General features: G+C 40.8%; 1 protein-coding gene across 33 annotated transcripts in view; it reads left to right on the top strand.

Annotated features, from left to right (window-relative positions):
- The window catches only part of THRB (thyroid hormone receptor beta), a 173,229-nt gene extending 151,003 nt beyond the window's left edge, over window positions 1–22,226 (top strand). For all 33 annotated transcript variants that reach the window (XM_065666108.1, XM_065666104.1, XM_065666093.1 and 30 more), the window contains 6 exons: window positions 1,170–1,270; window positions 5,411–5,558; window positions 7,349–7,554; window positions 10,722–10,868; window positions 14,719–14,977; window positions 16,638–22,226. In XM_065666108.1, coding sequence (XP_065522180.1) covers window positions 1,170–1,270; window positions 5,411–5,558; window positions 7,349–7,554; window positions 10,722–10,868; window positions 14,719–14,977; window positions 16,638–16,879 — 1,103 coding nt within the window. In that variant the 3' untranslated portion in view covers window positions 16,880–22,226. The remainder of the gene's footprint in view (window positions 1–1,169; window positions 1,271–5,410; window positions 5,559–7,348; window positions 7,555–10,721; window positions 10,869–14,718; window positions 14,978–16,637) is intronic.
- Window positions 22,227–23,256: the final 1,030 nt, after the last annotated feature.

Genomic DNA, 23,256 nt, shown 5'->3' with positions numbered 1-23,256 from the left:
GCTGTGAAGTCTTCATCCTTGCAGATACTCAAAACCCATCAGAACATGGTCCTGGGCAACTGGCTGTATGTGGCCCTGCTTAAGCAGGGAGGTTGAACCAAATGACCTCCAGAGGTTCCTTCCAACCTCAGCCATTCTGGGTTTCTGTGAAATTTTTACTACACTTTAATAATCTTACGTGGTTACACACATAGCTGCACTTCCTTCTCTTCCCTCAAAATGAATCTGAGATCTCTGTATTGCATCTTTATGGATACATTTTTCAGAAGGAAAAGTTATGTACCATAGCTCCATTGATTATGAGTCATGAGAGCACTTATATTGAATGGTTTGTAGTTTACCCTGTTTAAAAATTCTCTTTAGAGCTGTCTTTTGGTTGCCATCAGAGTTGTTTTGGGGTTTTGCTCAAATTGAAAATACATTTATGTTATCAAAACGAATGCCATTGTGGGAAAAGGATCAAGCATTGCCAATGTTTTTTATAGCAGTGATACTTGATTTCTTTTGTTAGGCGTGTGGTAAACCACTTCAGGCGAGAAAGTGTTATTCTAACACATGCATGTATGCGCACACACACGTATTTGTATGCCCACATATTTTGTCCTAAATCCAGGCTATAGTAAATGTTCTTGTGGAACACATCCAGGTCAGGTATGTTCACTACAGCTTGGGATGTCTATTGCTGGTATTTGTCTCCTGTGGAGCTTTCTTTAATAATCTCTCAGTAAATACTTCTTACTATCAGGTCTGTAAGGCACCCTGCAACCAGGGATCTCATCTTCAGTGTACAAGTATACCTGGTTTTATGTTAAACAGGAAAGAGAAATATCTAGTGTTATTTGATCTTTTCACATCAAAGCCTTTGAGGTAAAAATAAATAGATTTATTTTTCTGAGGTAATATCTCACTTAGAAGAGGGCAATCATGTTCCAGTTTCTCCCTCTTGACCAGTAGATGCTGAAACAATCTGAAAAGTAGAAGATACTCTAGACTGTGTTTCAGTAAGTCTGTAACATAGTATGAGCTTTTTATTCAGGAAATTCAGTGGGTTCAGAAACATGGGGCTGGTAGACAAGATCTGCAGTGGATTTTCTTATAATATTTTCATATCAAATGTATCATGTCATTTTATATTGAGTTTACATGCCACATCCTCTTTTTCTTTACAGGGTATATACCCAGTTACTTAGACAAGGATGAGCTATGTGTAGTATGTGGGGACAAAGCCACCGGATATCATTATCGCTGCATCACTTGCGAAGGTTGCAAGGTAAATGGCACGGTGGGAAAATGGGAATCAGAAATAGCTTTCCAGCTCCTCCATTATACAGACTTCCTGAACTGTGCTGTCGTAGAAAAGACAGATTAGAAGTGAATGAGAACATCCAGTACTGACGATAAGCCGTATCTGGCTATGCTGCTGCGCTTCATATGCATAAGGAATATAGTTGATTTTTGCAGTGTTTGCTTCTAAAAAGAAAACAAGAAATTTAGATTTCTGTAGCTGCTGTTTTAACTGTTAGCTTTTATGTTTCCATTGTTTAATGTTTCTTTGGCCATGTTCTCAGTCAACGTACATCAGCATGCTCCCAGCAGCTCTAGTGAAGCTGTTTATGCAATAGATTCTGCCTATGGCCATGAAGAGTGTGTAGCAATTAGCAGTGTTCCAGTGCCTCTCATCATCACTGTGAAGAAGCAAAAATCAAGGTCCCTTCCACATGCTTATACAATGGTAACATCTATCACTTTGGGAAGCATTGACACCCAGTTAAAACAGTTTCAAAAAGATCTTTACTTCTTTATCTTAAGCATATTGAAATGTGCTTTCAGCCCTAAATTGCATCCCAAGGCTACATGCAAAATTAAAAAAAGAGATTGCTTTGGGCAAGCAAATAAATTAAAAGAAAAAATTGAGCAACACAATCAGGCACATCTTACATGATTTCACTGCTATAAATACGCCTGAATAGCTTGAGATCATGTAAGAAAGCTATTCTTTCCTGCAGAAAATAACAAATTATTGTATTTCTAAACAAATGGGACCACACATGTCTTGGACTGGTGTCATGGGACCAAGCCACAAAAGTCATATTCTCTCCCTCCCCAAAGTCTGGAATATTTGAATCTGGGATTTTGGGTTTGGATTGGCTTTAGAGCCCCACATTACAGTAACTCTTGTGTTGAAGTAGTGCCTTCAGTTGTACAGCATTGTCCTGTGTTACATTTATGAAATGCACAAAGACCTAAATATCCCGTATACAGCAGATTTATGGTAATATTCATAATGGGTTTATACGCATGCATATATAATATGTATAAAAAAATATTTCTATCTGAAAAAACCTGCGGGGTCTGAACAAGGGATTCTTATGCATTTGCATCCCATATACCAGGTGTCAACAATACATAAAATGTATGAGTATGATTTAATTCAGGTATAATGAGAAGTAAGCTACACTGTGGCATCATAAAATACCTTTTGCTCCCAGCTGAACAGCTATATCTCTCACCAGTTTTTCTATTAAGGTTTTTGTTGCTCCAACCAAAGTATTTCTCTTTATGTCTACCAAGTATTTTAAAGATATGGCATACAAAATCTACTTTTATCTTCGGGTACGGTTCGTCTGTCTGGTATACAATTTAAAATGTGCACAAGGTACAGAGGTAACCATTTCAAAAAAGTAAATTAATATTTTTCTCCTGTTTCTAGTTGGCTTACGAACTGACCATTTTGTTTTGTTTTGATTTCTTGTTCTGGCAAATGTATTCATTGTACAAGATGGGGGGTTTTGTGTGGACAATTTCAACACATACTTCAGAAGATCTCTCATGAGATCCCACTTGGAGTACTGTATCTAGTTCTCATATCCCCTACATAAGAAAAGCATGTTGGAGCAAATCCAGAAGAGGCCAGCCACAAGGATGATCAGGGGACTGGAGCACCTCCCATATGAAGACAGGCTGAGGAAGTTGGGGCTGTTCAGCCTGGAGAAGAGAAGGCTGCGTGGAGACCTGATAGCAGCCTTCCAGTGTATGAAGATGGCCTACAAGGATGCTGGGGAGGGACTCTTCAGCAGCGACTGGAGTGATAGGGCAAGGGATAATGGGTTTAAATTTACACAGGGGAAGTTCAGGTTGGATATAAGGAAGAAGTTCTTTACTGTGAGGGTGGTGAGGCACTGGAACAGGCTGGCCAAGCAGGTTGTGAATGCTCCATCCCTGGCAATCTTTAAGGCCAGGTTGAACAAAGCCTTGGGTGACATGGTCTAGTGTGAGGTGTCTCTGCCCATGGCAGTGGGGTTGGAACTGGGTGATCTTAAGGTCCTTTCCAACCCAAACCATTCTATGATTCTGTGATTTTTCAGCAAAGTTATATGTAATCAATTCTCAATGAATTTGACATTTCCTAGTTGCTTCCACTCAAAATCACTTTAATTTTGTAACAACATTAATCAAGGCTGACAGCCAAAAATCTGCTTTGGCAAGTGCTTTCATGAGCAAAGCATCCTCATACATGCTTTCTGAACAGTAAATTGTAATGAATTTAAACACAAATAAACCAAGGTCGAGTTCTGGCATCATTGAAATGTTTCTCTGGGCGGTACCCATTGCATCTATTGCTATGTAGGTGCATAGTAAAGGAATTTAGGAAAAAGAGTAGTTGCCTTACAATAAAATTTTTCTTTATGTTTGTTTATTTATTTATGTTTTATTTTATTAATGAAAATTAGCACTAACGAAGTGTTTGGACAGAGAACAGCTTCCTTATCACATTGTGTCTGGAGATGATTAAAGAGGTTTTCTGCAAAAAGTTTCCAAGAAATGGGAAGGTGAAATGTGCTGGTCCCAACGCAGATGATGAAGAGCCTTGTCATTGTAAAACTAGAGCTATGTTAAGTCCCATGCAAGGTTTGGAAAACACTTCCTGGGATTCATCAGAGATTTTTCTATCTCTTGCTGTAACTAAAGATTAACCAGTGTCCTTGGTTGTCCAGAGCCATCTTTGACCCTCAGGGTGGAGGGGGACAGGTCCTGTCTCTAGGAATTTGTCACAGGGTTGAGAGTGGATCCAAATCCAGCTGTTGGGTAGATGAAAGTTTGAGACCTGAGCCAAACGTCATGTAAGGGCATCTTGATTGTGATTTTCTGGATTTTGGCTCAACCCAATGGATCCCAGTCTGGCAAAGGCTCACATACATGCTTTATGCAACTCATTTTAATTGAGTTTTCATGTCTTATCATTATTAAGGAAGAAAAAGTTGCACTCTTAGCTCAAGTTGGATCATGTAAACTAAAACTCTAATGAGGACAAGGCTCTTTATTGTGTTCACAGGAATTAGAAGCTCAAGCTGAAGTACAGATTTATCCATACATATTAATACAACATCCTCTGTTAACAGAAATTACACACTGCTATACGATTTTACCAGGTGTTATTTAACATGATTAAAACCAGAACTTTTGCTTTGTGAAGAGACCATTCATTATATAAAATCCCCACTGAAGAGGCTATTTATTAGGTAAAATCTCCCTTGAATTTTGCTGTTTGCACTGAAACCAAAGCCATTCTCAGTGGCCTCAGTCAGACAGGACCAGGGTCCCAGTGTGTTCTTTATGTCAAGGCAGTTGCAAGCTGCACTGCTGGATGCAGGCAATCTCAAACAATGGTGAAACTTGAAATTAAAGTCTGCATTTCTTGCTTTAGCGCTTATCTTGTCCATATCTTGCTGGTTTTGGAAGTTTATCCAACTCTTGCAGAAGTCAGTGAGAAAAGTGATGTTGGAATTAGTACCAGGATTACATCTGCAATGTTCAGACAGAAGTTTTAGCTGATTTCCTTACCTAAGGCCAGGGTCTATGAGCTGCTTGCAAAGTTCTTAGTCTTACGCAGATTTGGTTGGTTGGGTTTTTTTGGCTTCAATGGAAAGAAAGGAGTAGAACTGCTTGTTCTTAATCCTACAGCGGCTCAAACACACCACTGTTCTTACTATTTGCAGAATCTGCTCTTTAATTAAAAGTATGTATATGTCTCTTTAATATCCCTCTAAATTATTATGTAATTTAGAAAGGGGATCAAAATAAACTGTCTAGTTCAAATGCAAAAAAATTCAACACACAGAAACATTATTTCAAGAAGACATGCAGACGCTATTTGTCCCTCAAGACAGTGTTACTTATGCCTTTACAATTTCTATGTGGTTTTAGTTTTTAGGGAGCAAATATTTTGTGAAACTCAGATAAGAAATGCCATACACTATAAAATTAGTTTTCCTCTATGAGAGTTTCATGGAATGAAGTATGTTATCTTGCATTCTTAGGTACATTTCTACCAAAGAAAAGTGGCTCCCAATTTGAAAGAAAAAATTGTGCAATGCTAATGCTTTCAAATGTACTTATTTATTGCACTTAGGGTTTTTTTAGAAGAACCATTCAGAAAAACCTCCATCCAACCTACTCCTGTAAATATGAAGGAAAATGTGTGATAGACAAAGTAACAAGAAATCAGTGCCAGGAATGTCGCTTCAAAAAATGTATCTTTGTTGGCATGGCAACAGATTGTAAGTACATTTGTCTGTTTTTCTTTCTTTTTTCTTTTTTAATGTGTGTGTTAGCTTAAAGTATGTTGGGGTTTGAATCTTGTTAAAGTAGAGCAGAACTGCCAGCACTTTTTTAATAACTCGTAGCGGGGATTTTTGTCCATTGCGTCAAACCACTCTCATAAGGCTGTAATTTTTTGTTTACCCTTCTCCAGACTGCACCTTCTCCTGGCCCTACCAGGCTGAGTAACAGTAGGAATGTTCACTCCCTGGAGGAGAGGAGGGAGAAGTACATCTGAATGGACACTTTGCTTAAGAAAAAAGCATCTTGTTTAGAAAATTCTGGAGGATGTGAAAATGCATGTCGTTGTATGAGTCATCCTGCAGTTGTTTGTTTTATTTTTAGCCCTGAAGAAGTTATCTGCTGCAAAGGACTCGACTCTAATTCTAAAGTAATAGAAAATATGTCTGTAAGATTAACCCTTAGGGGGTCATCTTTTTCTGCCACTGCACAGGGATTTATACCAATAACTTCAATTAGTGCAAGTGGGAGGAAGTCATGAGTCCCCCTGTGCATTGATGTTAATGGTTGTTGCTGGCGTAATCCTCTACAGAAGGACTGACAGGAAATCGGGTCTAATAAACAACAGAAAAGCACTCTAACTTAGTATTTCTCATTGTTAATGTGATGTATAACAGTGACTTCTGTCAAGAGGGAAATAGAAGAAATAACACAATTTCCTTTTAGCCGGGTAGACTTTCGGGAGAGGGGGTAGGTAACCCTGGGTCACCATTTCACATTCAGCCCAGTCTGATGCAGCAGGCAGTGGTGAGCATCAGACAGGTAGTGGATGTATGGAGTAAGAAGTTTCTCCGAGGCTGGTGCTGACCTGCAGGTGCCATTACCATAAAGCTGCTGTGGCCTTTGTGGGCTGCACCCCCTTAGAACAGCCAAAGGAGCTATCACGGAGCACAGCAGACAGGCCAGCTATTCCCCAACTCAGGAAGGGCTTCTACCACCTTTGAGTTCAAACTTGTGAATGGGAGCATGTAAGCAGGGCTTTTGTTTCTCTCGCCTGCCTGCCCACCACCAGCTGTGAATCAGAATGGTCCTCCTCTGCAAAAGCGGGCCAGTCAGTTTGAATGGACCACTCACATTTGCTTCGGAAATGGGATAAAACCTTCAGTGGTGGTCACAGATGTGCACCCCTGGGACCTGTCTGTCTGGCATCACTGGTAATAGTGGGGAGCAAGGGGAGTGCTACAGAATGTTACCATTTGTAAGGTTTGAGGAAAAGGCCAAAGGCAGAGTGTTTCTGATTGTGTCATGCAGCAGGTAATTGAGCCTCATGTGAATAAGTGTTCCCAATTTCTTAAATCCACATTACCTTCTGCTGGCTTACAAGAAGATTCTACACAGTTCAGAGCAGTTAGCATGCTGATACTACTTCAAAGAAAACAAAAGTGTATCTTTCCCATCATGGATTACTGCAAGTCTGTTATGGGAGCACTTTGAGTCCTTAGAAGGCTTTTATGTATAAATTTTATAGGCAGAATGAGTAACTGAAGGTAATGGCAGTTAACAAAATGTTACCAGAAGGGTAAGTCATTCTTTGCAATCCAGGCATCTGAGAAAATAAGTTCTCTTGTGTCTCCCTCCAAACTGTGTCAGCTGCAGGTCTTACCAAAGTACTTCTTTACTGATCAGTTAAGGTGTTTATAACCATTTACTACCTCAGCCATAGAAAAGACCAAGGTTCAGACAGGCTTAAGAGCTTCCTTCCATTTCTTTATGCTTTTTACCCTGCTAGTGGTGTTGGATGACAGCAAGAGGTTGGCAAAGAGGAAGCTGATAGAAGAAAATCGAGAGAAGAGACGTCGGGAAGAGCTGCAGAAAACTATTGGGCACAAACCAGAGCCAACAAATGAGGAATGGGAGCTCATCAAAATTGTTACTGAAGCACATGTGGCCACCAATGCACAAGGAAGCCATTGGAAGCAGAAAAGGAAATTTCTGGTAAGGACTGCAGCTTTTTACACTGCTCTTGGAGCTGGGTTCCTTTCTTTCTCCTGAACTTCTAATTCCTTCCCAACTTTGAAACCCCAAAGAGGGTATAACTGCCAGTGTATTGATGTTTATGAAAAAGGGATGATTTTTTATAGTTACTGCTTGCTTATTCTTGCTTTGAAGTTCAGGGTTTGATTAGACCACATATTTCGACAGACAAACAGCGTGTTGCTAAGTTAAGACTTACTCAGCTGGATAATCTTAATGTGCTATTATAAGAAAAAGTAGAAGAATTGCTTCACTCCTGACTGACAACAGTAGCATATTATATATGTATTTAGGGATAATTGTCTATATTAGGAACTACTATGCAACATATTCTAAGTCTTAAAACAATGCAAAGTTTTAAGAGAAAGCTGATGTTTTTTACTAATAACTCATGGTTTTTCATTTCTTGCTTCAAAGTAAACACGTTAATTAAAATAAATCTGGCAAAGAAAACTAATTTCAGTGAAAGCAGGATGATACATGCACTATAGCATTGGGATTGCAGACTACAAGATGACTTAAATTTTCATTCAGCCTGTAACTAAGGATCAGAAAGTAAATGGTGATTTGTGATGCTCAGTCTTAAAAAAGGATTTATTTGATTTTTCTAAATTGATTTTTAAAGGAAATAAGTGCAGAATCCAAGATGCTGATACAGCACAGAAAGAGGGATTATAGACCACATTTCAGGAATACCCAAGGGTCTTTAACAGTCTGTGTATAGCAAATCAGATAGAGAATACCCATTTTCTGCAAGCCTAGGCTCCTGCTGCTTCATTCACTATCGGAATCTTGACCCACGGTTCAATTGATTAGAGAAGTTATATGTTCAAACCAGCTGATCCCTTTTATAGTGATTTGTTAATTCCAGTGGCACTGTCTTAAGTTTCTATATGAATTCCATATTTGTAGTAGCATGCAGTGGGGAAACCACAGCCAGCAAACAATGGCAAGAAGCAACAGAGCACTTTCCAGTGGTGCTGCACAGCACTGTTTGTGGCACTGGTTTTAGCAAACCAAGAAGCAGCTGCAATAGTATGTTTGGTTGCTTAGACAGGAGGGCTGTACTTTGGGTATTGCCTGGTTCAGGATAAAGCCTGGGCAGCTTGACACTGGAGCTGGGAATGAATACACTGGACCACATAAAATGTTCTCACTGAGGGACTTCAGGCTCTGAAAACAATCACAGTGGAGGGCAAGCCTCCAGCAAAGGGTGCCCAGTGGCAGAGCATGAGGTGAAGCGATGACAGAGCTATATGAGAGAAGGGAGGAATGGAGCAGAGGCAGGAGGGGCAGTTGTAATGGGCAGCTCAGAAACCAGCTGTGACTTCCACAGCTGGTTCCTAGGTTAGACCAAACTGTTCTTGGTGCAGCCCTCACTGCAGGTCCTCCTGGTTCTTTGCAGTGCTTACATGCTGAAATGCGGTGGTTTCAGGGCAAGCATATGAAGCTTGCTGACACATTGCAGTGAGCGTAGAAGGAAAAGTCCATAACAGTATACTGAGCCCAGGTGAAGGACTTCAAAAGCCCCAGCCACAAGCTCCTGAAGAACAATAGGAGCTGACTTGCATGTCCCAGGAGCTGTGGGTCGGTCCTTAGGCAGCTGAGGCTGGTACTTCAACAGCAGGAGCTCCTTTGAGGTCTGGACCTCTTTTCTTACTGAGGTGAGTTAGGTGGCAAGAGCCCTTCAGTTGCATGCCCCTCTGGAGTTTATTAGCTTTAGCTAGCAATCCTGACTTCTTTCGCCTTTCCCAAGAAAATGCTGAGTTCTATCTTTTATTCCCTAACAATGTTATGCATGTTTTTAAGCATTTGGTCTTCTTGCTTGGAAGTGATGAAGGTTATTTATCGTGAGCACACAGACAATCTGGTTTCGTTTCCCAAAATTCAGGGAGGGGAGGACCTACAACTGGGATTATTTTAGTTTCTTATTGGGACCCATCAGATAATTGAGCCCAGTCCTCTTCATTGTTCTTTTACACTTGGAGCTTGCTTTAAAAACACATTGCTGAGTTTTTTTCTTGCAAGAAATTAGATTTGGATTCACATTGGTGACAGAGCTGTGTAATGATCTTTTATGATGTGTTGCTTTAAAATAATAGCCAAGCACAAGTTTTTATTACAGACAGCACTTTCAGCACCTCCCCTGTTCAAGTGCCCTTATATAAATGTCAGGAAGTCTTAAAGGCCACTTTCTCTGAGTTTTATCCAGTTTTTGGCTCTCTGATGTGAACAAAATCAAACCTCTGCATGGCAGCTGGCAGGTCTTTTACAACCACAAAGCCACACTTAGGGAGCAGAACAGCTTTGATATGCGTGTTTTTAAAATACACAGGAACATTGATGCGCTGTCATAAAAACCAGGTGAACAAGTTCAAGTGAATTGGAATAAAGAAACACTCATCACATTCTGCTTGAAACTATTTCATTGTAGATCCCTATGGAATTAATTCTTTTTTCACCTTTTGGAGAAACCTGGGGCTGAAGTCATGCAGAAGGTGATTTTCAACCAAAATTTTACACAGACAAGCTCGAATTCCAGTCACTTTATCCAGACTGACTTTGTGTTAGACAATTCTTAGTCATCAGTTGGTTTAGCCTAGTTTTAGAAACAGGCCTTAGCTGTTGCCTGGAGCTCTGTGATGCCAGGCAATCTGTTCTGGTAAGGATTTCAGAACTTCAAGTGTGTGAAGAGCCCAATTCTGCAGAGCTGTCAGCATCTTCTCAGGAATAATAAGCCACCTCAGCTCCCTTTTCTTCTAGAGAGAGTTCTCAGCACCTGTAAGAACCAAGAACAAGCCTACATTTTTAAGTAAAAAAAAATTGCATATAAGCTATACCCACAAAATTACTCAGATACAGGCACAAGGAAGAAACCGCATGTGCACACTGTTGCAGCTGCCCACACAGGATGGGCAGCGGCGTTCTACACGCCCATCTCTCTGTGCAGTCACCTCTTTCACAAATGCCTTACAAACAAAAGGTGGCATAATGGGCATTACTTACAAAGCAAATTGTGGTGTTTTGCATTTCAGTGTATCTTCCATTGCCAAGCAGGACTTTCTAGCGTATGAAATAGTTGCTGTAAGAGAGATTGATCCTTTAAATATATCTGTTTATATCCTTAGCCGGAAGATATTGGTCAGGCACCAATAGTTAATGCCCCAGAAGGTGGGAAAGTGGATTTAGAAGCCTTCAGCCAGTTTACAAAAATTATCACACCAGCGATTACAAGAGTGGTGGATTTTGCCAAAAAGTTGCCTATGTTTTGTGAGGTAAGAAGACTTCCTTGCACTCCTCATGTACATACCTGTTGTTAAAAACTATCCAAAATCCTCCTGGCACAGAACTAAAAAAAATCACTATGTTTAAGATTAGTAAAATTAAAGAGACTTGACATAGATGGCACTAGAATCATGTGGGATTTTATGGGTTTTCTTTTTCCTGTGATTACTGAAGTCCTGATTTTGTTCATGTAGAAGTCATTGTGGTTCATTGGGAAATCAAATGTGTCTTTAGAGGCAGCCTTGAACAGAACAGATGAGCAAAAAACGACTGTCCAGAAGCATCTTTGAATTCTTTAATCAGATCTCCCAGCACACAGTTCCCTCTGTGCTTTATGACTCCTTGGCCGGTACAGTATAGTGGAGTTAGGTCTACACAGTAACAAATCCTTCAAATTCAGAAAGCATCCCTATCAAGGAATAGCACTTGCCTCGTTGTGTTCTCTAGGAATGCTTTTCCTAAACAGGGAAGTTATGCATAAAAGAGTCTGTAAAAGTAATGGAATGTTATTACAGGTAGATACTAACATGTAAAATACACAGTAAATAGACTCAAGTAGACTTAATTGCACATTAGGAATACAGAGGCCCTAGGCTGATCTCATTTACACTTGAGGTATCGCTTTATTGAAGGACCAGGCACAATGGTGATGATATTTTTTTCCTAAGTTAAAAAAATGTATTGGAACTGCAAACTGGCGTAATATTTTAGTCTTAGTAATCTTAATAACGTTTTAACATGGAAATATCCGCAATCCAGCCATGGAAGAATGCCTGCTTGCTTGCCCACAATGCAGAGCAACACTCAACAATACTGGTGAAATGCCAGTGGTGAATTATATTCAAAATGGGAGTGACCATGGTCAATGAACGTTTGGCTTCCTAACTCAGGAACAGTGTTTCTTCTTCACAACTAAACATCATTCAGGAAGGAAGTTTAAGGCAGCCATAGCATTTTACTCTTCTGTGGCTGGCAGCTTTCCTTTAAGGTCAGTCAAGGAAAGCTATTTATGTCCTCTGGCACCTACAGCACAAGAAGAGGTAAATATCAATAGTTGGCATAGTGTAAATAGCTCTCCCTGGCTAACCTCAGCATTAGCTCCATCAGACAAGTTAAATAGCTCTCCCTGGCTAACCTCAGCATTGGCTCCATCAGCCAAGAAAGCATGAAGTAATGGCCAAGCATAAAGATTTTAAAATGCAGGGAATGTGTCCATAGATCAAGAGGCCACTGCAGCATTCAGTGTCTGAGGGAATTTGTCTCCTCTGATTTGGTGTTTGCTGGTGGGATGTAGGTGTTGATATACCTGTTATTTTTCCATATACAGCAAGGTGTGATAGCAGAGTGAGGACCAACCTGTGAACACAAAGGAGTAGGACAGCTCTCATCCAAGTTGTCAAATAGATCCTGCTGTAGCATAAAGAAAATACCAACTGTTTGCTCCTTTTTGAAGCAGAGAAGCAAAGGGCAGGAACCTGAGGTGCTCAGCTCAGTTCCATGGGGCTGCAGTTACACGTGTGCTGGCTGCCAATATGTACTGCAGGGGTGAGCACCTCAGGTTCCTGCCTTTTGCTTTTTCTCCCTGCAGAGAGAAGGGGAAAGGACAACATGTAACAAATAATCAGTCACATTTGTTGACCTCACTCCTGGAAGGTGCTCTGGTGATAGCAATGCTCAATTGATGACCATAGATAGCATTAAAACCTGCGTAGCTGGGAACAGAACTGACATTCAACCCCCTGTCTTTGGTGACTGCTGCCACTGGCAAATAAGGCTAGAGACTTGGCATTGCGTCACATGTATTCTTCAGAATTAGGAAAGCAGATGAATGACAGACATAGTCAGAACACCATGATCATAAAGAAGTTTTAAGAAGGTTCAAGTAAGAAGAGAAATTCTCATTGGTTTAAGTTACTAAAAAAAACAGCTAAAGCATCATGAAATACCTTCCGTGTTGTTATCTGTCTCTTTTCCACCATTATTCCTTCTCCTTATTTTTATTCTTAAGGTCCCTTTTTTTTTTCCTTCTCGTATGCTTTCTCTCTGCTCTCCCTTCCCTTCCCTTTCCCACTCTTCCATTCTTTTCCCCTTCTCATCCTTTGCCTCCCTTTTTGTCCCCTTTTAATTTTATTTAATATTATTTCATTTCTTGCTCTATTTCTTTCCCTAATTCAGTCTCAGAAACCAAACAATGGCACAATGGCACTCTCATAGGGTAGTGAGATTGCCACTGTGCCTGTGTAGCCTTCCATACACTGCTGCTGAGCTGAGTGCAATCAGCAGAGAAGGTGATTTGCCCTGCACAGGATGAGTCATTCTTCTTGTGTACCAAACACTTCACACCTGAAGTTGCCATTGCTGGAAAAATAGCTGCATGATTCAACTCCTTTTACTGACTGTGGCTAGCTTTGTGCTTAAAACTGTTCTGTAAAAGGGAACAGCCTTCCACTTGAGTTGGATAGCTGTCTGGCATCCACTCTGCACCATTTTACACCAAATCAATGTACTTGCTTTGAGAGTACACAGTTGCCATGTAAACCTGTAATTGGTGAGGATTTTTTCATTTTGATTTGTGAAACGGGTAAATATAGTAACTTTGTGTGAATCAGAAATTGATGGATTTTTGCCTCCTTTCAAGCCAAGTAGAAATGAGTTGCTTTTTCATCTATGTGACCATTGCTGTTTGAGACTGTTAGAGGCAGTCTCAAAATAGTCTTGTGGGTTTTGCTATCATTAAACTACCTATGAAAACATAAAGGCATGATTTACAGAATGTGTCTGCATCCTGATAGTACTTTATAAATACAGAACCTATTTCCACCAGTTCAGACAGCTTACCTTTTTTGATGTTGTGGAAAAGACGTGTCTAGCCACATGCCCTGAAGATCGTGCCTTATGCACCAGTGTAAAAGCTGAAGTTAAACCATAGATTTTCTGTCTGTCCAGCAATAATACAGGGACCCTAGGGAGATTAGCCTTACTAGGCTAAATATAGCTTAAGTTTTCTGTTGTTTAAATGGGCAGTGAGAATTAGAGTACCTGCCCTATTCAGTGATTGAGGTATCTGTCCTAGAGACAAGAATTTATTTCACTCCTTAAAACCTCTTCACTCGTACAGACCCTTCCAAATGTCTGGTTTTAACTCTGGCCAGGTAAAAAATAAGCATGGCTGGCAGTGAGTTTAACTGGGATGGCTGAGGTCTGTACCAGCTCCAATTGTACTTTATTCTGTTATGCTGTGCTTTAAGCTGAGGGAGTTCAGGAGTAGAAGAAAGAAGGGAAAACAGCTGAGAACAGTGACCCCTTCAGCCATCTCAGTGAGATCCACCCCAATGAGAGACAAAACCAATAGTATATGTTACCACTAACCTGGCACCTGACAGGTCTGCTTCTCCATTCACACTTTGTTAAATCTTCTGCAAAATGGACAGCTACATTCTGGAGTTTTATTGGGTTTAATTTTATAATGCTCCCACAAGCTGAGTGGTTCCACAGAGAGCAGCACATTTGCAAGTTGTGTCACTTCACCTCAGCATCTGAAACAGCTTGATTTGCCTGGAGGATCTTGCCCAGGACCACTTGCCTATAGCTGTGTCATCACTGAAGTTCCTAATGGTGTGGGGGGATGTTAACCTGCTGCAGTGTTTGAAAGCAGGAGTATGAGTCCTGAAGGTCTGTGTGGTGCAGTCAGTCAGCAATGTGTTTGGAGAGTAGCTGCACTATGCAAGGTAGTGTCCTGGGGGGTGGACCACAACTTCATGCTTATGGATTTATTATGGTTGTAACACCAACTCAGTTTGGAAAACATATCTTTTCCTTTACTGTTTATAATTTCTGCAGCTGCCATGTGAAGACCAGATCATCCTTCTGAAAGGCTGCTGTATGGAGATAATGTCCCTCCGAGCAGCAGTTCGCTATGACCCCGAGAGTGAGACATTAACACTGAATGGAGAGATGGCAGTAACAAGGGGCCAGCTGAAAAACGGGGGTCTTGGCGTAGTGTCTGATGCCATTTTTGACCTGGGTATGTCTCTTTCTTCATTTAACCTGGATGACACCGAGGTCGCCCTTCTTCAGGCTGTTCTGCTCATGTCATCAGGTGAGAACAGAAAGATATTGGGAACCCAATGATTCTGAAACTCTTTAGTCTTTGTCGCAAACCTCTTTTTAAAATTAGTAGAATATGTTAGACCTTGTAGTGCTGACTAGAGTAATGTGAGAGAAATTTTCTCTCAAAAACCCCTTGCAGCTTAGAATTAGTTTACTCAACACTAGGAAAAAAATCCAGGGTATTCAGAGAGATGGGTATGAAAGTGGCTTTGGTAACACACCTTGATCAGTGTAGTACTTAGGGAGGAGGCAGGGATGATCATCAGAAAGAAATCAGATCTGGTTCTGAGTCAGTTTCCCTTGAATGAAAACCTGGTAATTTAGCAATGGTTGTCCTTACACTAAGTTCCCCTATGTGCTGTCATGCACTGGGCGGGATGTACAGTTTACACATATTTCCATCAGTGCTCACATGCTTTTGCATATGAGCAAGATGACTCTTATACGCCATCTTGCACCACTTGCTTTTGGACATTTGAGAGCTGTGCTGTTTCCCCATACAGACCACAACTGGTCTCTTGGTGTTGTAATACAGAAGCAGCACATTTCATATGATTTCCAAAGGGTTTCTAACCTTCTCGAATCGAGTATGTGTTCAAGTATGCTTCCATTGACTGTGCCAGCCCAAAGAGGAAATTCCATTCTTGGGCAGTGGCAGATTTGGCAAGTTTTGGTTTAAGACCACTTCGAATTGAATTGAGCATTGAATAACAATACACAGACAGGGATTTACAAGCATTAGCTGCATCTGAGACAGAAAGGTTTCCACATTAATCAATCACAAGAAAGCACTTGACCTTCCCAGTCAAAATTTTGATTTCTTTTTAGTTCCATACACCATGATACATGAGTAGGGGATTCAGAAGGACCTGCTTTCAGGTCAGTTCAGAGGACCTGCTTTCACAGAAGTGTCTCCTGAAGAGTGACTTGTGAACGAAGCTTTCCCAGCGCCCATCTGGGTGCCAGTTGGGACAGTCAGACTTTTGGTGGTGGTGTTCCTTGATTCTCCATAACAGTTTCCTTTGCAACTTTCCGCCTGTGAGGCCCTGGCACAGGTTGTCCAGAGAAGCTGTGGCTGCCCCATCCCTGGCAGTGTTCAAGACCACGGTGGACGGGGCTTGGAGCAACCTGGTCTAGTGGAAGGTGTCCCTGCCCATGGTGGGGGATTAGAACAAGATTATCTTTGAGGTCCCTTCCAACCCAAACCATTCTGTGATTGACCTGTGGATCAAAGCTTGACCAAAGCACTGGTCATACTGTAAAGAAACAGACATGAAAGAGCTGTGATTTAGATATCTGGCAGGGAAAATATTTTGATTCTTTATTAGTTGTTTCATAGAAAGGTATAGATAGAAGCCTTAGCTGAGATCAGGGGTCTGTTGCTGTAGTTACTGTGAGGAAACACTTCCCAAACGGCTATACTCTGCATTGGCAAAGGATGATGAAAGGATTATCTCCTTGTTTTAATGAGGCTCGTACTGATAAGTGAGGTGTCCAGTGTCAAAGAAGTTATTTGTGCAGAGCCAGATGTTCTTGGTTCCTCCTTTCTTTCCTAATAACAGAATTGTCCTATTTTTTTGTGATTTATAATCAGGAATTTGTTACAGTAGATAAGAAATAACAGTAACTCTGCTTCTTTGTCTCTACAGATCGCCCAGGCCTTGTTTGTGTCGAGAGGATTGAGAAGTGTCAAGAGGGTTTCCTCCTGGCATTTGAACACTACATTAATTACAGAAAACACCATGTTGCACACTTTTGGCCAAAACTGCTGATGAAAGTAACAGACCTGCGAATGATCGGAGCCTGCCATGCCAGCCGCTTCCTGCACATGAAGGTGGAGTGCCCCACAGAACTCTTCCCTCCATTGTTCCTGGAAGTGTTTGAGGATTAGAGAGACTGGAGCAGTTCTCCACACCCCCATCACACTACTGGCTGTCATTTCATCCCGTTGTCCAGCTCTTCTCACCTCTGTTTGTTCTTCTTTCATCTCTTCTGTTTCTTGAGGCGGGGTTGGGTTTTTGTTCAGTTTTTCTTCTGGGGTTACTGGGGGGCGGTTGTATACACATGGATGAAAACATCCCTTTAACGCGAGTACTTGTGACTTTTAACTATTGCAATTTGTTCTTTGGTCCTTTGATGTGAATGCTTTGACAGCTTAACAGTGAAAATACAAACAAACCAATCTCATTCACCAGCACTAGCGTGGTCACCAGCTCACACATATCATTGCTTGGAAACTATGGGAGAGAAATTGAAGTGGCAGAAAATAAATTGGCTTCCAAGGTAAAACAACTATTGCTAATTTGACCCTGATGATTCTGTCTAGTATCACCTCATTTTGCAGGGCACGAGTGACCTGAGATGACAATTTCTAGTCTTCATGGGTTTTCCTCTTGTAACAATCACCATTATGGTCTAAGATCTCCAACATCATCATAATCACATTATTACCTTAGGATTGTTCCAGCAGGTACAGTTTAACAGTGCCTCATAAATCAAGTACTTAAAATAACACAGAAGGGACTGGCTCATTTTTTTCCATGTGTATAAGAAATTAAGATCCTTCAGTTCTTGCTATATTTGAACTCCAGGTAACTTCACTAGAAGATCTGTTGGAGTAAGGAGGGGAATATGATCCTCTGAGGTGCTTTTCCTGAGAGTGGAGGCTTTTTGTGAGGTGTGTGGAAAAAATGTCACTCTGAGGGATAAAGCTGTCTGTCAGGATAGCAGGCTTTCCTTGGAGTTATTCAGGGATATGAATGCTCACAGAATGAGGACAAGGAGAATAAAGTATATGGAGTGACCTTCAGATGGGACAAAAACCAACTGTGTCATTGATGACACTCAAGACTGTACAGCTTTATTCCAGTAATACAAATAGTGTTGCTTGGCAGTAGTCTTTTGTTTTATATATATATATATAAAGTTTATATGCATGTATATATATAATTTTATATATATATAATTACAAATCATCAGCAGATGTCTTAAACATATTTCCATTGCTTTTTCTCTCTCTCCTACTCTCTCCTCTGTGTGTGTTGGTCAGCCTGGTTCTCCCTCCTTGGTGTCTGTATGACTTTTGTTTGGCTAGGTTCTCTCTTTGAATCTTTTAATTTATTTCCACTAACTGCACTAACAGGAACCAAACTGAGCAATGACGGGATGTTCTGCTGTCAAAATCTGCAAGCCAGTACTCAGTCCTGGAATGTTTGGAGAATGATGATGAGGGCATGATAGGTAGAGGTTCCTCTCTGTCATACATCTCCATTCAGGGATGTTGTCCCTAGGTTTTATAAACTTGATATTAAACCATTCTCTGAATTTGTATGATACATCAAAAGCATCCTTCTGTTCTTCCTGGGAACCAGAGATTCAGTTCACCTATTCTGCACTTCTTCATATCCCATGTTCTTTCATGTTGTGCATGCATTTGTACCAGTTTTTTTCTCTACTATTTATTGATACATTTGCCTGGCAAGTCAGTGGGCATTGTTAGGGTGGATGTATTGACTTTCAAAGCTCATGGCCCATACTAAGCCCATATGTTATGTGTTTATCCCCTCATGAAAACATGATACTCAGGAAACCTTGGTGGTGGAACACAATATGTGTGTGTCAGGGGCTGAATTCTTCCCACCCCTCTTTGTCTGCATCATTGATAATGCATTTGCAGTGCTATTAGCTGTGGTTTCAGGGATGTAGAATCTTGTTCTCCCTGTTCTTTGGTACCATATGCACCTGTGATAAGGTGTAAACACTGATGTTATCACTTAGGGGGTTGTACCCTTAATTTTGTGAGAACATAAATCACAGTGGGGTGTTTAGGGTTTTTTGCAGGTAGCAAGGAAGACAGACCATTGGAAATTTGTTCTTAAATGTTTGCTGAAGTTGAAGAACCTCTGTTGCAGGCTGTGTTTACTCCATCTCGAAGCATATGTATTAACAGCATCGGTCTCTATCTAAGTTCCTTGTAGAGAACTATTTGTTGGGGGCAAGAAGTTAGAAACTTTCCAGCCTTTTGGAACATGAGACCAGACAATGTGATGAACTTGCATGTACTCATGCAGAACCTCAGAGGAACAGCATCTGTCATAAAAGCATAGTCAGTAAAGACTGCAAGATATCTGATTTGAAGGTGGTTTGATAGGGAACTGATAGCCCATAGGGAAAGCAAAAACTCAACAGACCCATTACTTGTATCTATACCCACAGTGGCTTGCAAAGAAAAGAGAATTGTGCATGTCCTCTGGAGTTCTATTCTGCCACAGACCTGAGCATGGAGTTCCTCATGAAGCCAGTGCAAGTATCTCACCTGTTCGCTAAATGTGATCTTGAACGAGTGTATGAGACCCAGGAGAAGAAACACCATGTTTCTCCTAGTAGTGCTTGCAATGATCTCACTACAAGATCCACAATATTTCATATGTTTTTCAGAGCTTCAGTTCCTGGAGTTCTGCAGCTGCTTGAGAGGTTCTTTCTGTCATTAAGGTCAACAATTCTTACCCTTTGGGCTATAAAGAAAATCAGTAGCCTAAATGTTAAATATTTAGGTGGGAAGTCACTACCCAAAAGCGACTTAGCTCATAACTGTTGCGGCCCTCATGCCTGGCTTTTGAACACTCAGGATTGTCAGGACTGCATTATTCAAAACATAAATAAAGATCAGAGGTTAGGAAAAAAATGTGAAGAGTTACTGGATTGGCTTGGGGAAACAGCAAGAGGAGGAACAACTTGAAGCACCCTGGACAGAACTGCAGCTTGAGACAGTGCTGAGAATTAACACTTTACACACTGACTGCTGGGAAAAGTCATTGCTTGTACAGAAACTTGTCCCCAAAGCTCTACCATGGCAAGTTATAAAGTTATAGAACAGCTTGCATAAATGAATATCTGAATTCAGACATGTAAGCTGCCTAAGTTAATGGCCTGACTTCCCAAGGTGCTGATGCAGTTTGGAGTTGTGCTTAATCAGGATTCAGAAAATAACCTCCTTAGGTGGTTGCAGATGGACTAAAGTACTGAAAATCAGGCAACCAACTTTGACAGGTTTGGCAGGGCTCTAAGCAGAAAGGACATATGTCAACGTACTTTTCTAGCTGGAGTCTGGCACTGATTAACAGGGCAGGATTAGTAGTAGTCAATTGGAAACTAAGACCAAGCTTAGTCTTAGTGTTAGCTCTTAGTTTGACAGATTTGATGTACTGACATCTCATGGCCTCTGATCTCCTACCAGTCTTATTTTGTGTAACTTCATTTACTCCTTCAGTATGACTCCTGATTTATGTGATGATGAGAGCAAAACTAGATCACATGAGGATGTTCTTGAAGATTCTTACCAGTGGATACTGACCGTAGTTCTGCAAAGACATACTTGTTTTTAACCATCTGAGTGGCAGACATCAGTACTGCAGTCAGCACGCTTTGTAGTAGCTGGCCTTCTGAGTAAAATAACAAACATACACTTTCCAGTGCAGTCCTGAGTCTCATTTCTGATGGTGCCACATAACTCTCATGTTTGAGCTGTGGTCTGTGTGTTGGTCTCACATAGGAGATTCTTCCTGTCAAACCTGATTGTTACTGTTCATGGTTTTGCCCTGAGTAACTCATGCATTTAGATACTCATTTCATGTGTGATTTCAGTTATGATATTTATAATGACATAAATAGTGTGTGATAATGACATAAATAGTGTGTGATAATGATTTTTGTTTACATTCTGCCAAAATACAGACCTTAGAGATAGACCTCCAAGGTCCAAAATACTTCTTGACCAGACTGCCTGCTTCTTCAGAGGCAGGCATCAGAAAAGAGGAAAAAACTGTCCAGAAAGACATTTATATCAGCAATCTGCCAGGGCAGGGCTGTTGATAACAAGCGGAGCATGTCATTGCTAGTGATGTATTTTTATGCTATGGAACTCTAACCTGTATGTGTCATATTGACTTCTTGCTGCATGAATCATAAATTATACAAATCAGTCTTATGGTTTTGAGATGTAGCCAGCATTCCTAAGGCTAAACCTTTTTCATTGGTGGAATTAAACTCCACAACCAAGGAACATACTCCTCTCACTGTGAGAGTAATTGAAAGTGTTCAACATTTATCTTTTCACAAAGGAAGAGGCAACAGGACCTCTTGATGTGTCTTGTTATTGTGATCATCTGGAAATGATTGCCAGACGTTTCCTTTTGATACAGCGATGAAGTGATCTGTATTTAAATTTTATAGAGAGAATTTTATTCTAGTGTGACAGAGATTTATTTTCCATTTAAAAGACTCAAAACGATGTGAGCACGGTGAGGTGGTTTTTTTTACTATGGTATATTTTTGCTTTAAAATTAAAAACAAAAAAAGAAAAAAAAAAAAAAAAAAGGTTTGGCCTTATCACAAAGTTCTAGCATAGATGTTAGCAAATGCAAAGAGTATGCATTATTCGTGTGTATCCACATTGACTGATGTCGCCTTCAAAAAGCAATATTGTGCAGGTAATAAGGTGTTTGTGACTGTCCATTGCACAGTTTACCTTCTTTAAAAGCTAATCTTGTTTATGCACAAGACAATCAAATGTAAATCTGCATCAGCACCCGGGTGTAGATTAAATTTATGTAAATTACTGAGCACAATGTAAAACATTAAAAGACACTTTATTTAATTACACATTTAATGTTGGTAAAGATAGTATCAGGGCATGAACTAGCTGACATACTGTAATTTCTTTTTCTCTTTTTCTACTTCCTTCACACTCTTCAGTTTGAGTTTGCTGATAAATACGTCAAATTAGTCATTTGTAATTTTTTGGAAGAGAAGGGTGGTTTGGGTTGTTTATTTGTTGTTATGAAGCTGGCTGGGACGATGTCTTACTTTGTCTATGAGGTTTGTGGGGTTTGCTTACTTGGCTTACTTTTTTAATATCAGTTTCATGCCCTGAGGGTAAGGCAAACATTACACCACACAGTAAAAAACAAAGTACCTTGGATGATGTATTTTTTTTTTGCAAACAGTGTTAAGAGTTATGCTAGATTGGTAATATTTTTTCAGCCTAAAATATATTAAAACAAAATCTGTGATCACAAATGTTTTAAACTATCTAAAGAGAAAATTTGTATATTTGGGGGAAGAAAATAATTTTTACATAGCTTTTGTATGCAGATATTAAAATGTAATTATGAATATAGTGGGCATAGATAACTGTGTAAGCTTGAATTCTAAAAAAAGAAAAAGCTTATAACTGAGAAGTCCTCCTGGTGTCTCTGTCTCTTTGTTGCAGGCTGTTTTGTCAGCTCTGTCGCGCACTTCAAGCTGCTGGAATGGGAAAAGTAGGATCCAGGGCACAATGTTGTCTCAACTATAAGTTATTCACATTTCTGGCCTTCTGCATCCCTTTCATCGTCCACATTGTATCTTACCTCCTCTCCTCCCCTCCCTTGGGCACCCAACCAAAGGTTTTCACTTCCTCGCTGAACACATTAGCCAGAATTAATTCACCCCATTGAATTGACTCTTGATTTATGCCTCATTTACATTTTTTGAGGGAACGCCCTTTCTTACCTTCTCCCTTCACAATCTAGAGGGGCATGGTATGACAGGAGCAATAGGCTTCCCGTCTCTTCACACTTTACATGCCTCAGTATCATACCTGTTGGAGAAGCTCTGCTCGTTCAGATGTTATCTCTGTTCTCATATTCCTTTGCAGTTTTCATTTCTTCTCCAATTCGTTCATTCCCCTCAGGAAGAAAAGCAAGACCTAGAGTCTGGATCCAAAATCACTTCTTGGCCTGCCGCAGATGGGAAACCTGTTTAAGGCTGTTGCCTCACAGTGATTTCCACAGGCACTTATGGGCTGACTGCCAGCTCTTGCTCCTGCTCCTCTTCCACGTGAGGTGCTGGGAGCCTTCAGATGGATGCCGAGCTCCCTGACTTCCCTCTGCCAGGCATCAGTGGGAGCCTTCCCCATGCCAGGCTTGGTGCCCCTGGGGAGCACTGTGCAAGCACCTCCAGGGTTTGCTCCCACTGGTGCCCATGGGAATAGGGCCTGCCTTCAAAGCAGCAGCTCCATCGGAGGAGAAATTAAATCCATGCTCTGCTCTCAGTGAGGTGCCTTCAAGCACTTCATTTCAGGCACCTGAGTGAGGAAGTCTTGCCAGAGCCTCTGCTGGGTCTGCACTGAGTGACAGGGCTGTGGCTGCTCAGGCCCTCCAGGACCAGCTCTGGAGCAAGGAATCGATTTGCTGCGTAACAATTTACTTGATGGGCATAAATAATTGT

This window comes from Lathamus discolor, chromosome 2 (assembly GCF_037157495.1).
Source record: "Lathamus discolor isolate bLatDis1 chromosome 2, bLatDis1.hap1, whole genome shotgun sequence".
Taxonomy (NCBI): Eukaryota; Metazoa; Chordata; class Aves; order Psittaciformes; family Psittacidae; genus Lathamus; species Lathamus discolor.
This window is presented reverse-complemented; position numbering and strand designations above follow the sequence as displayed.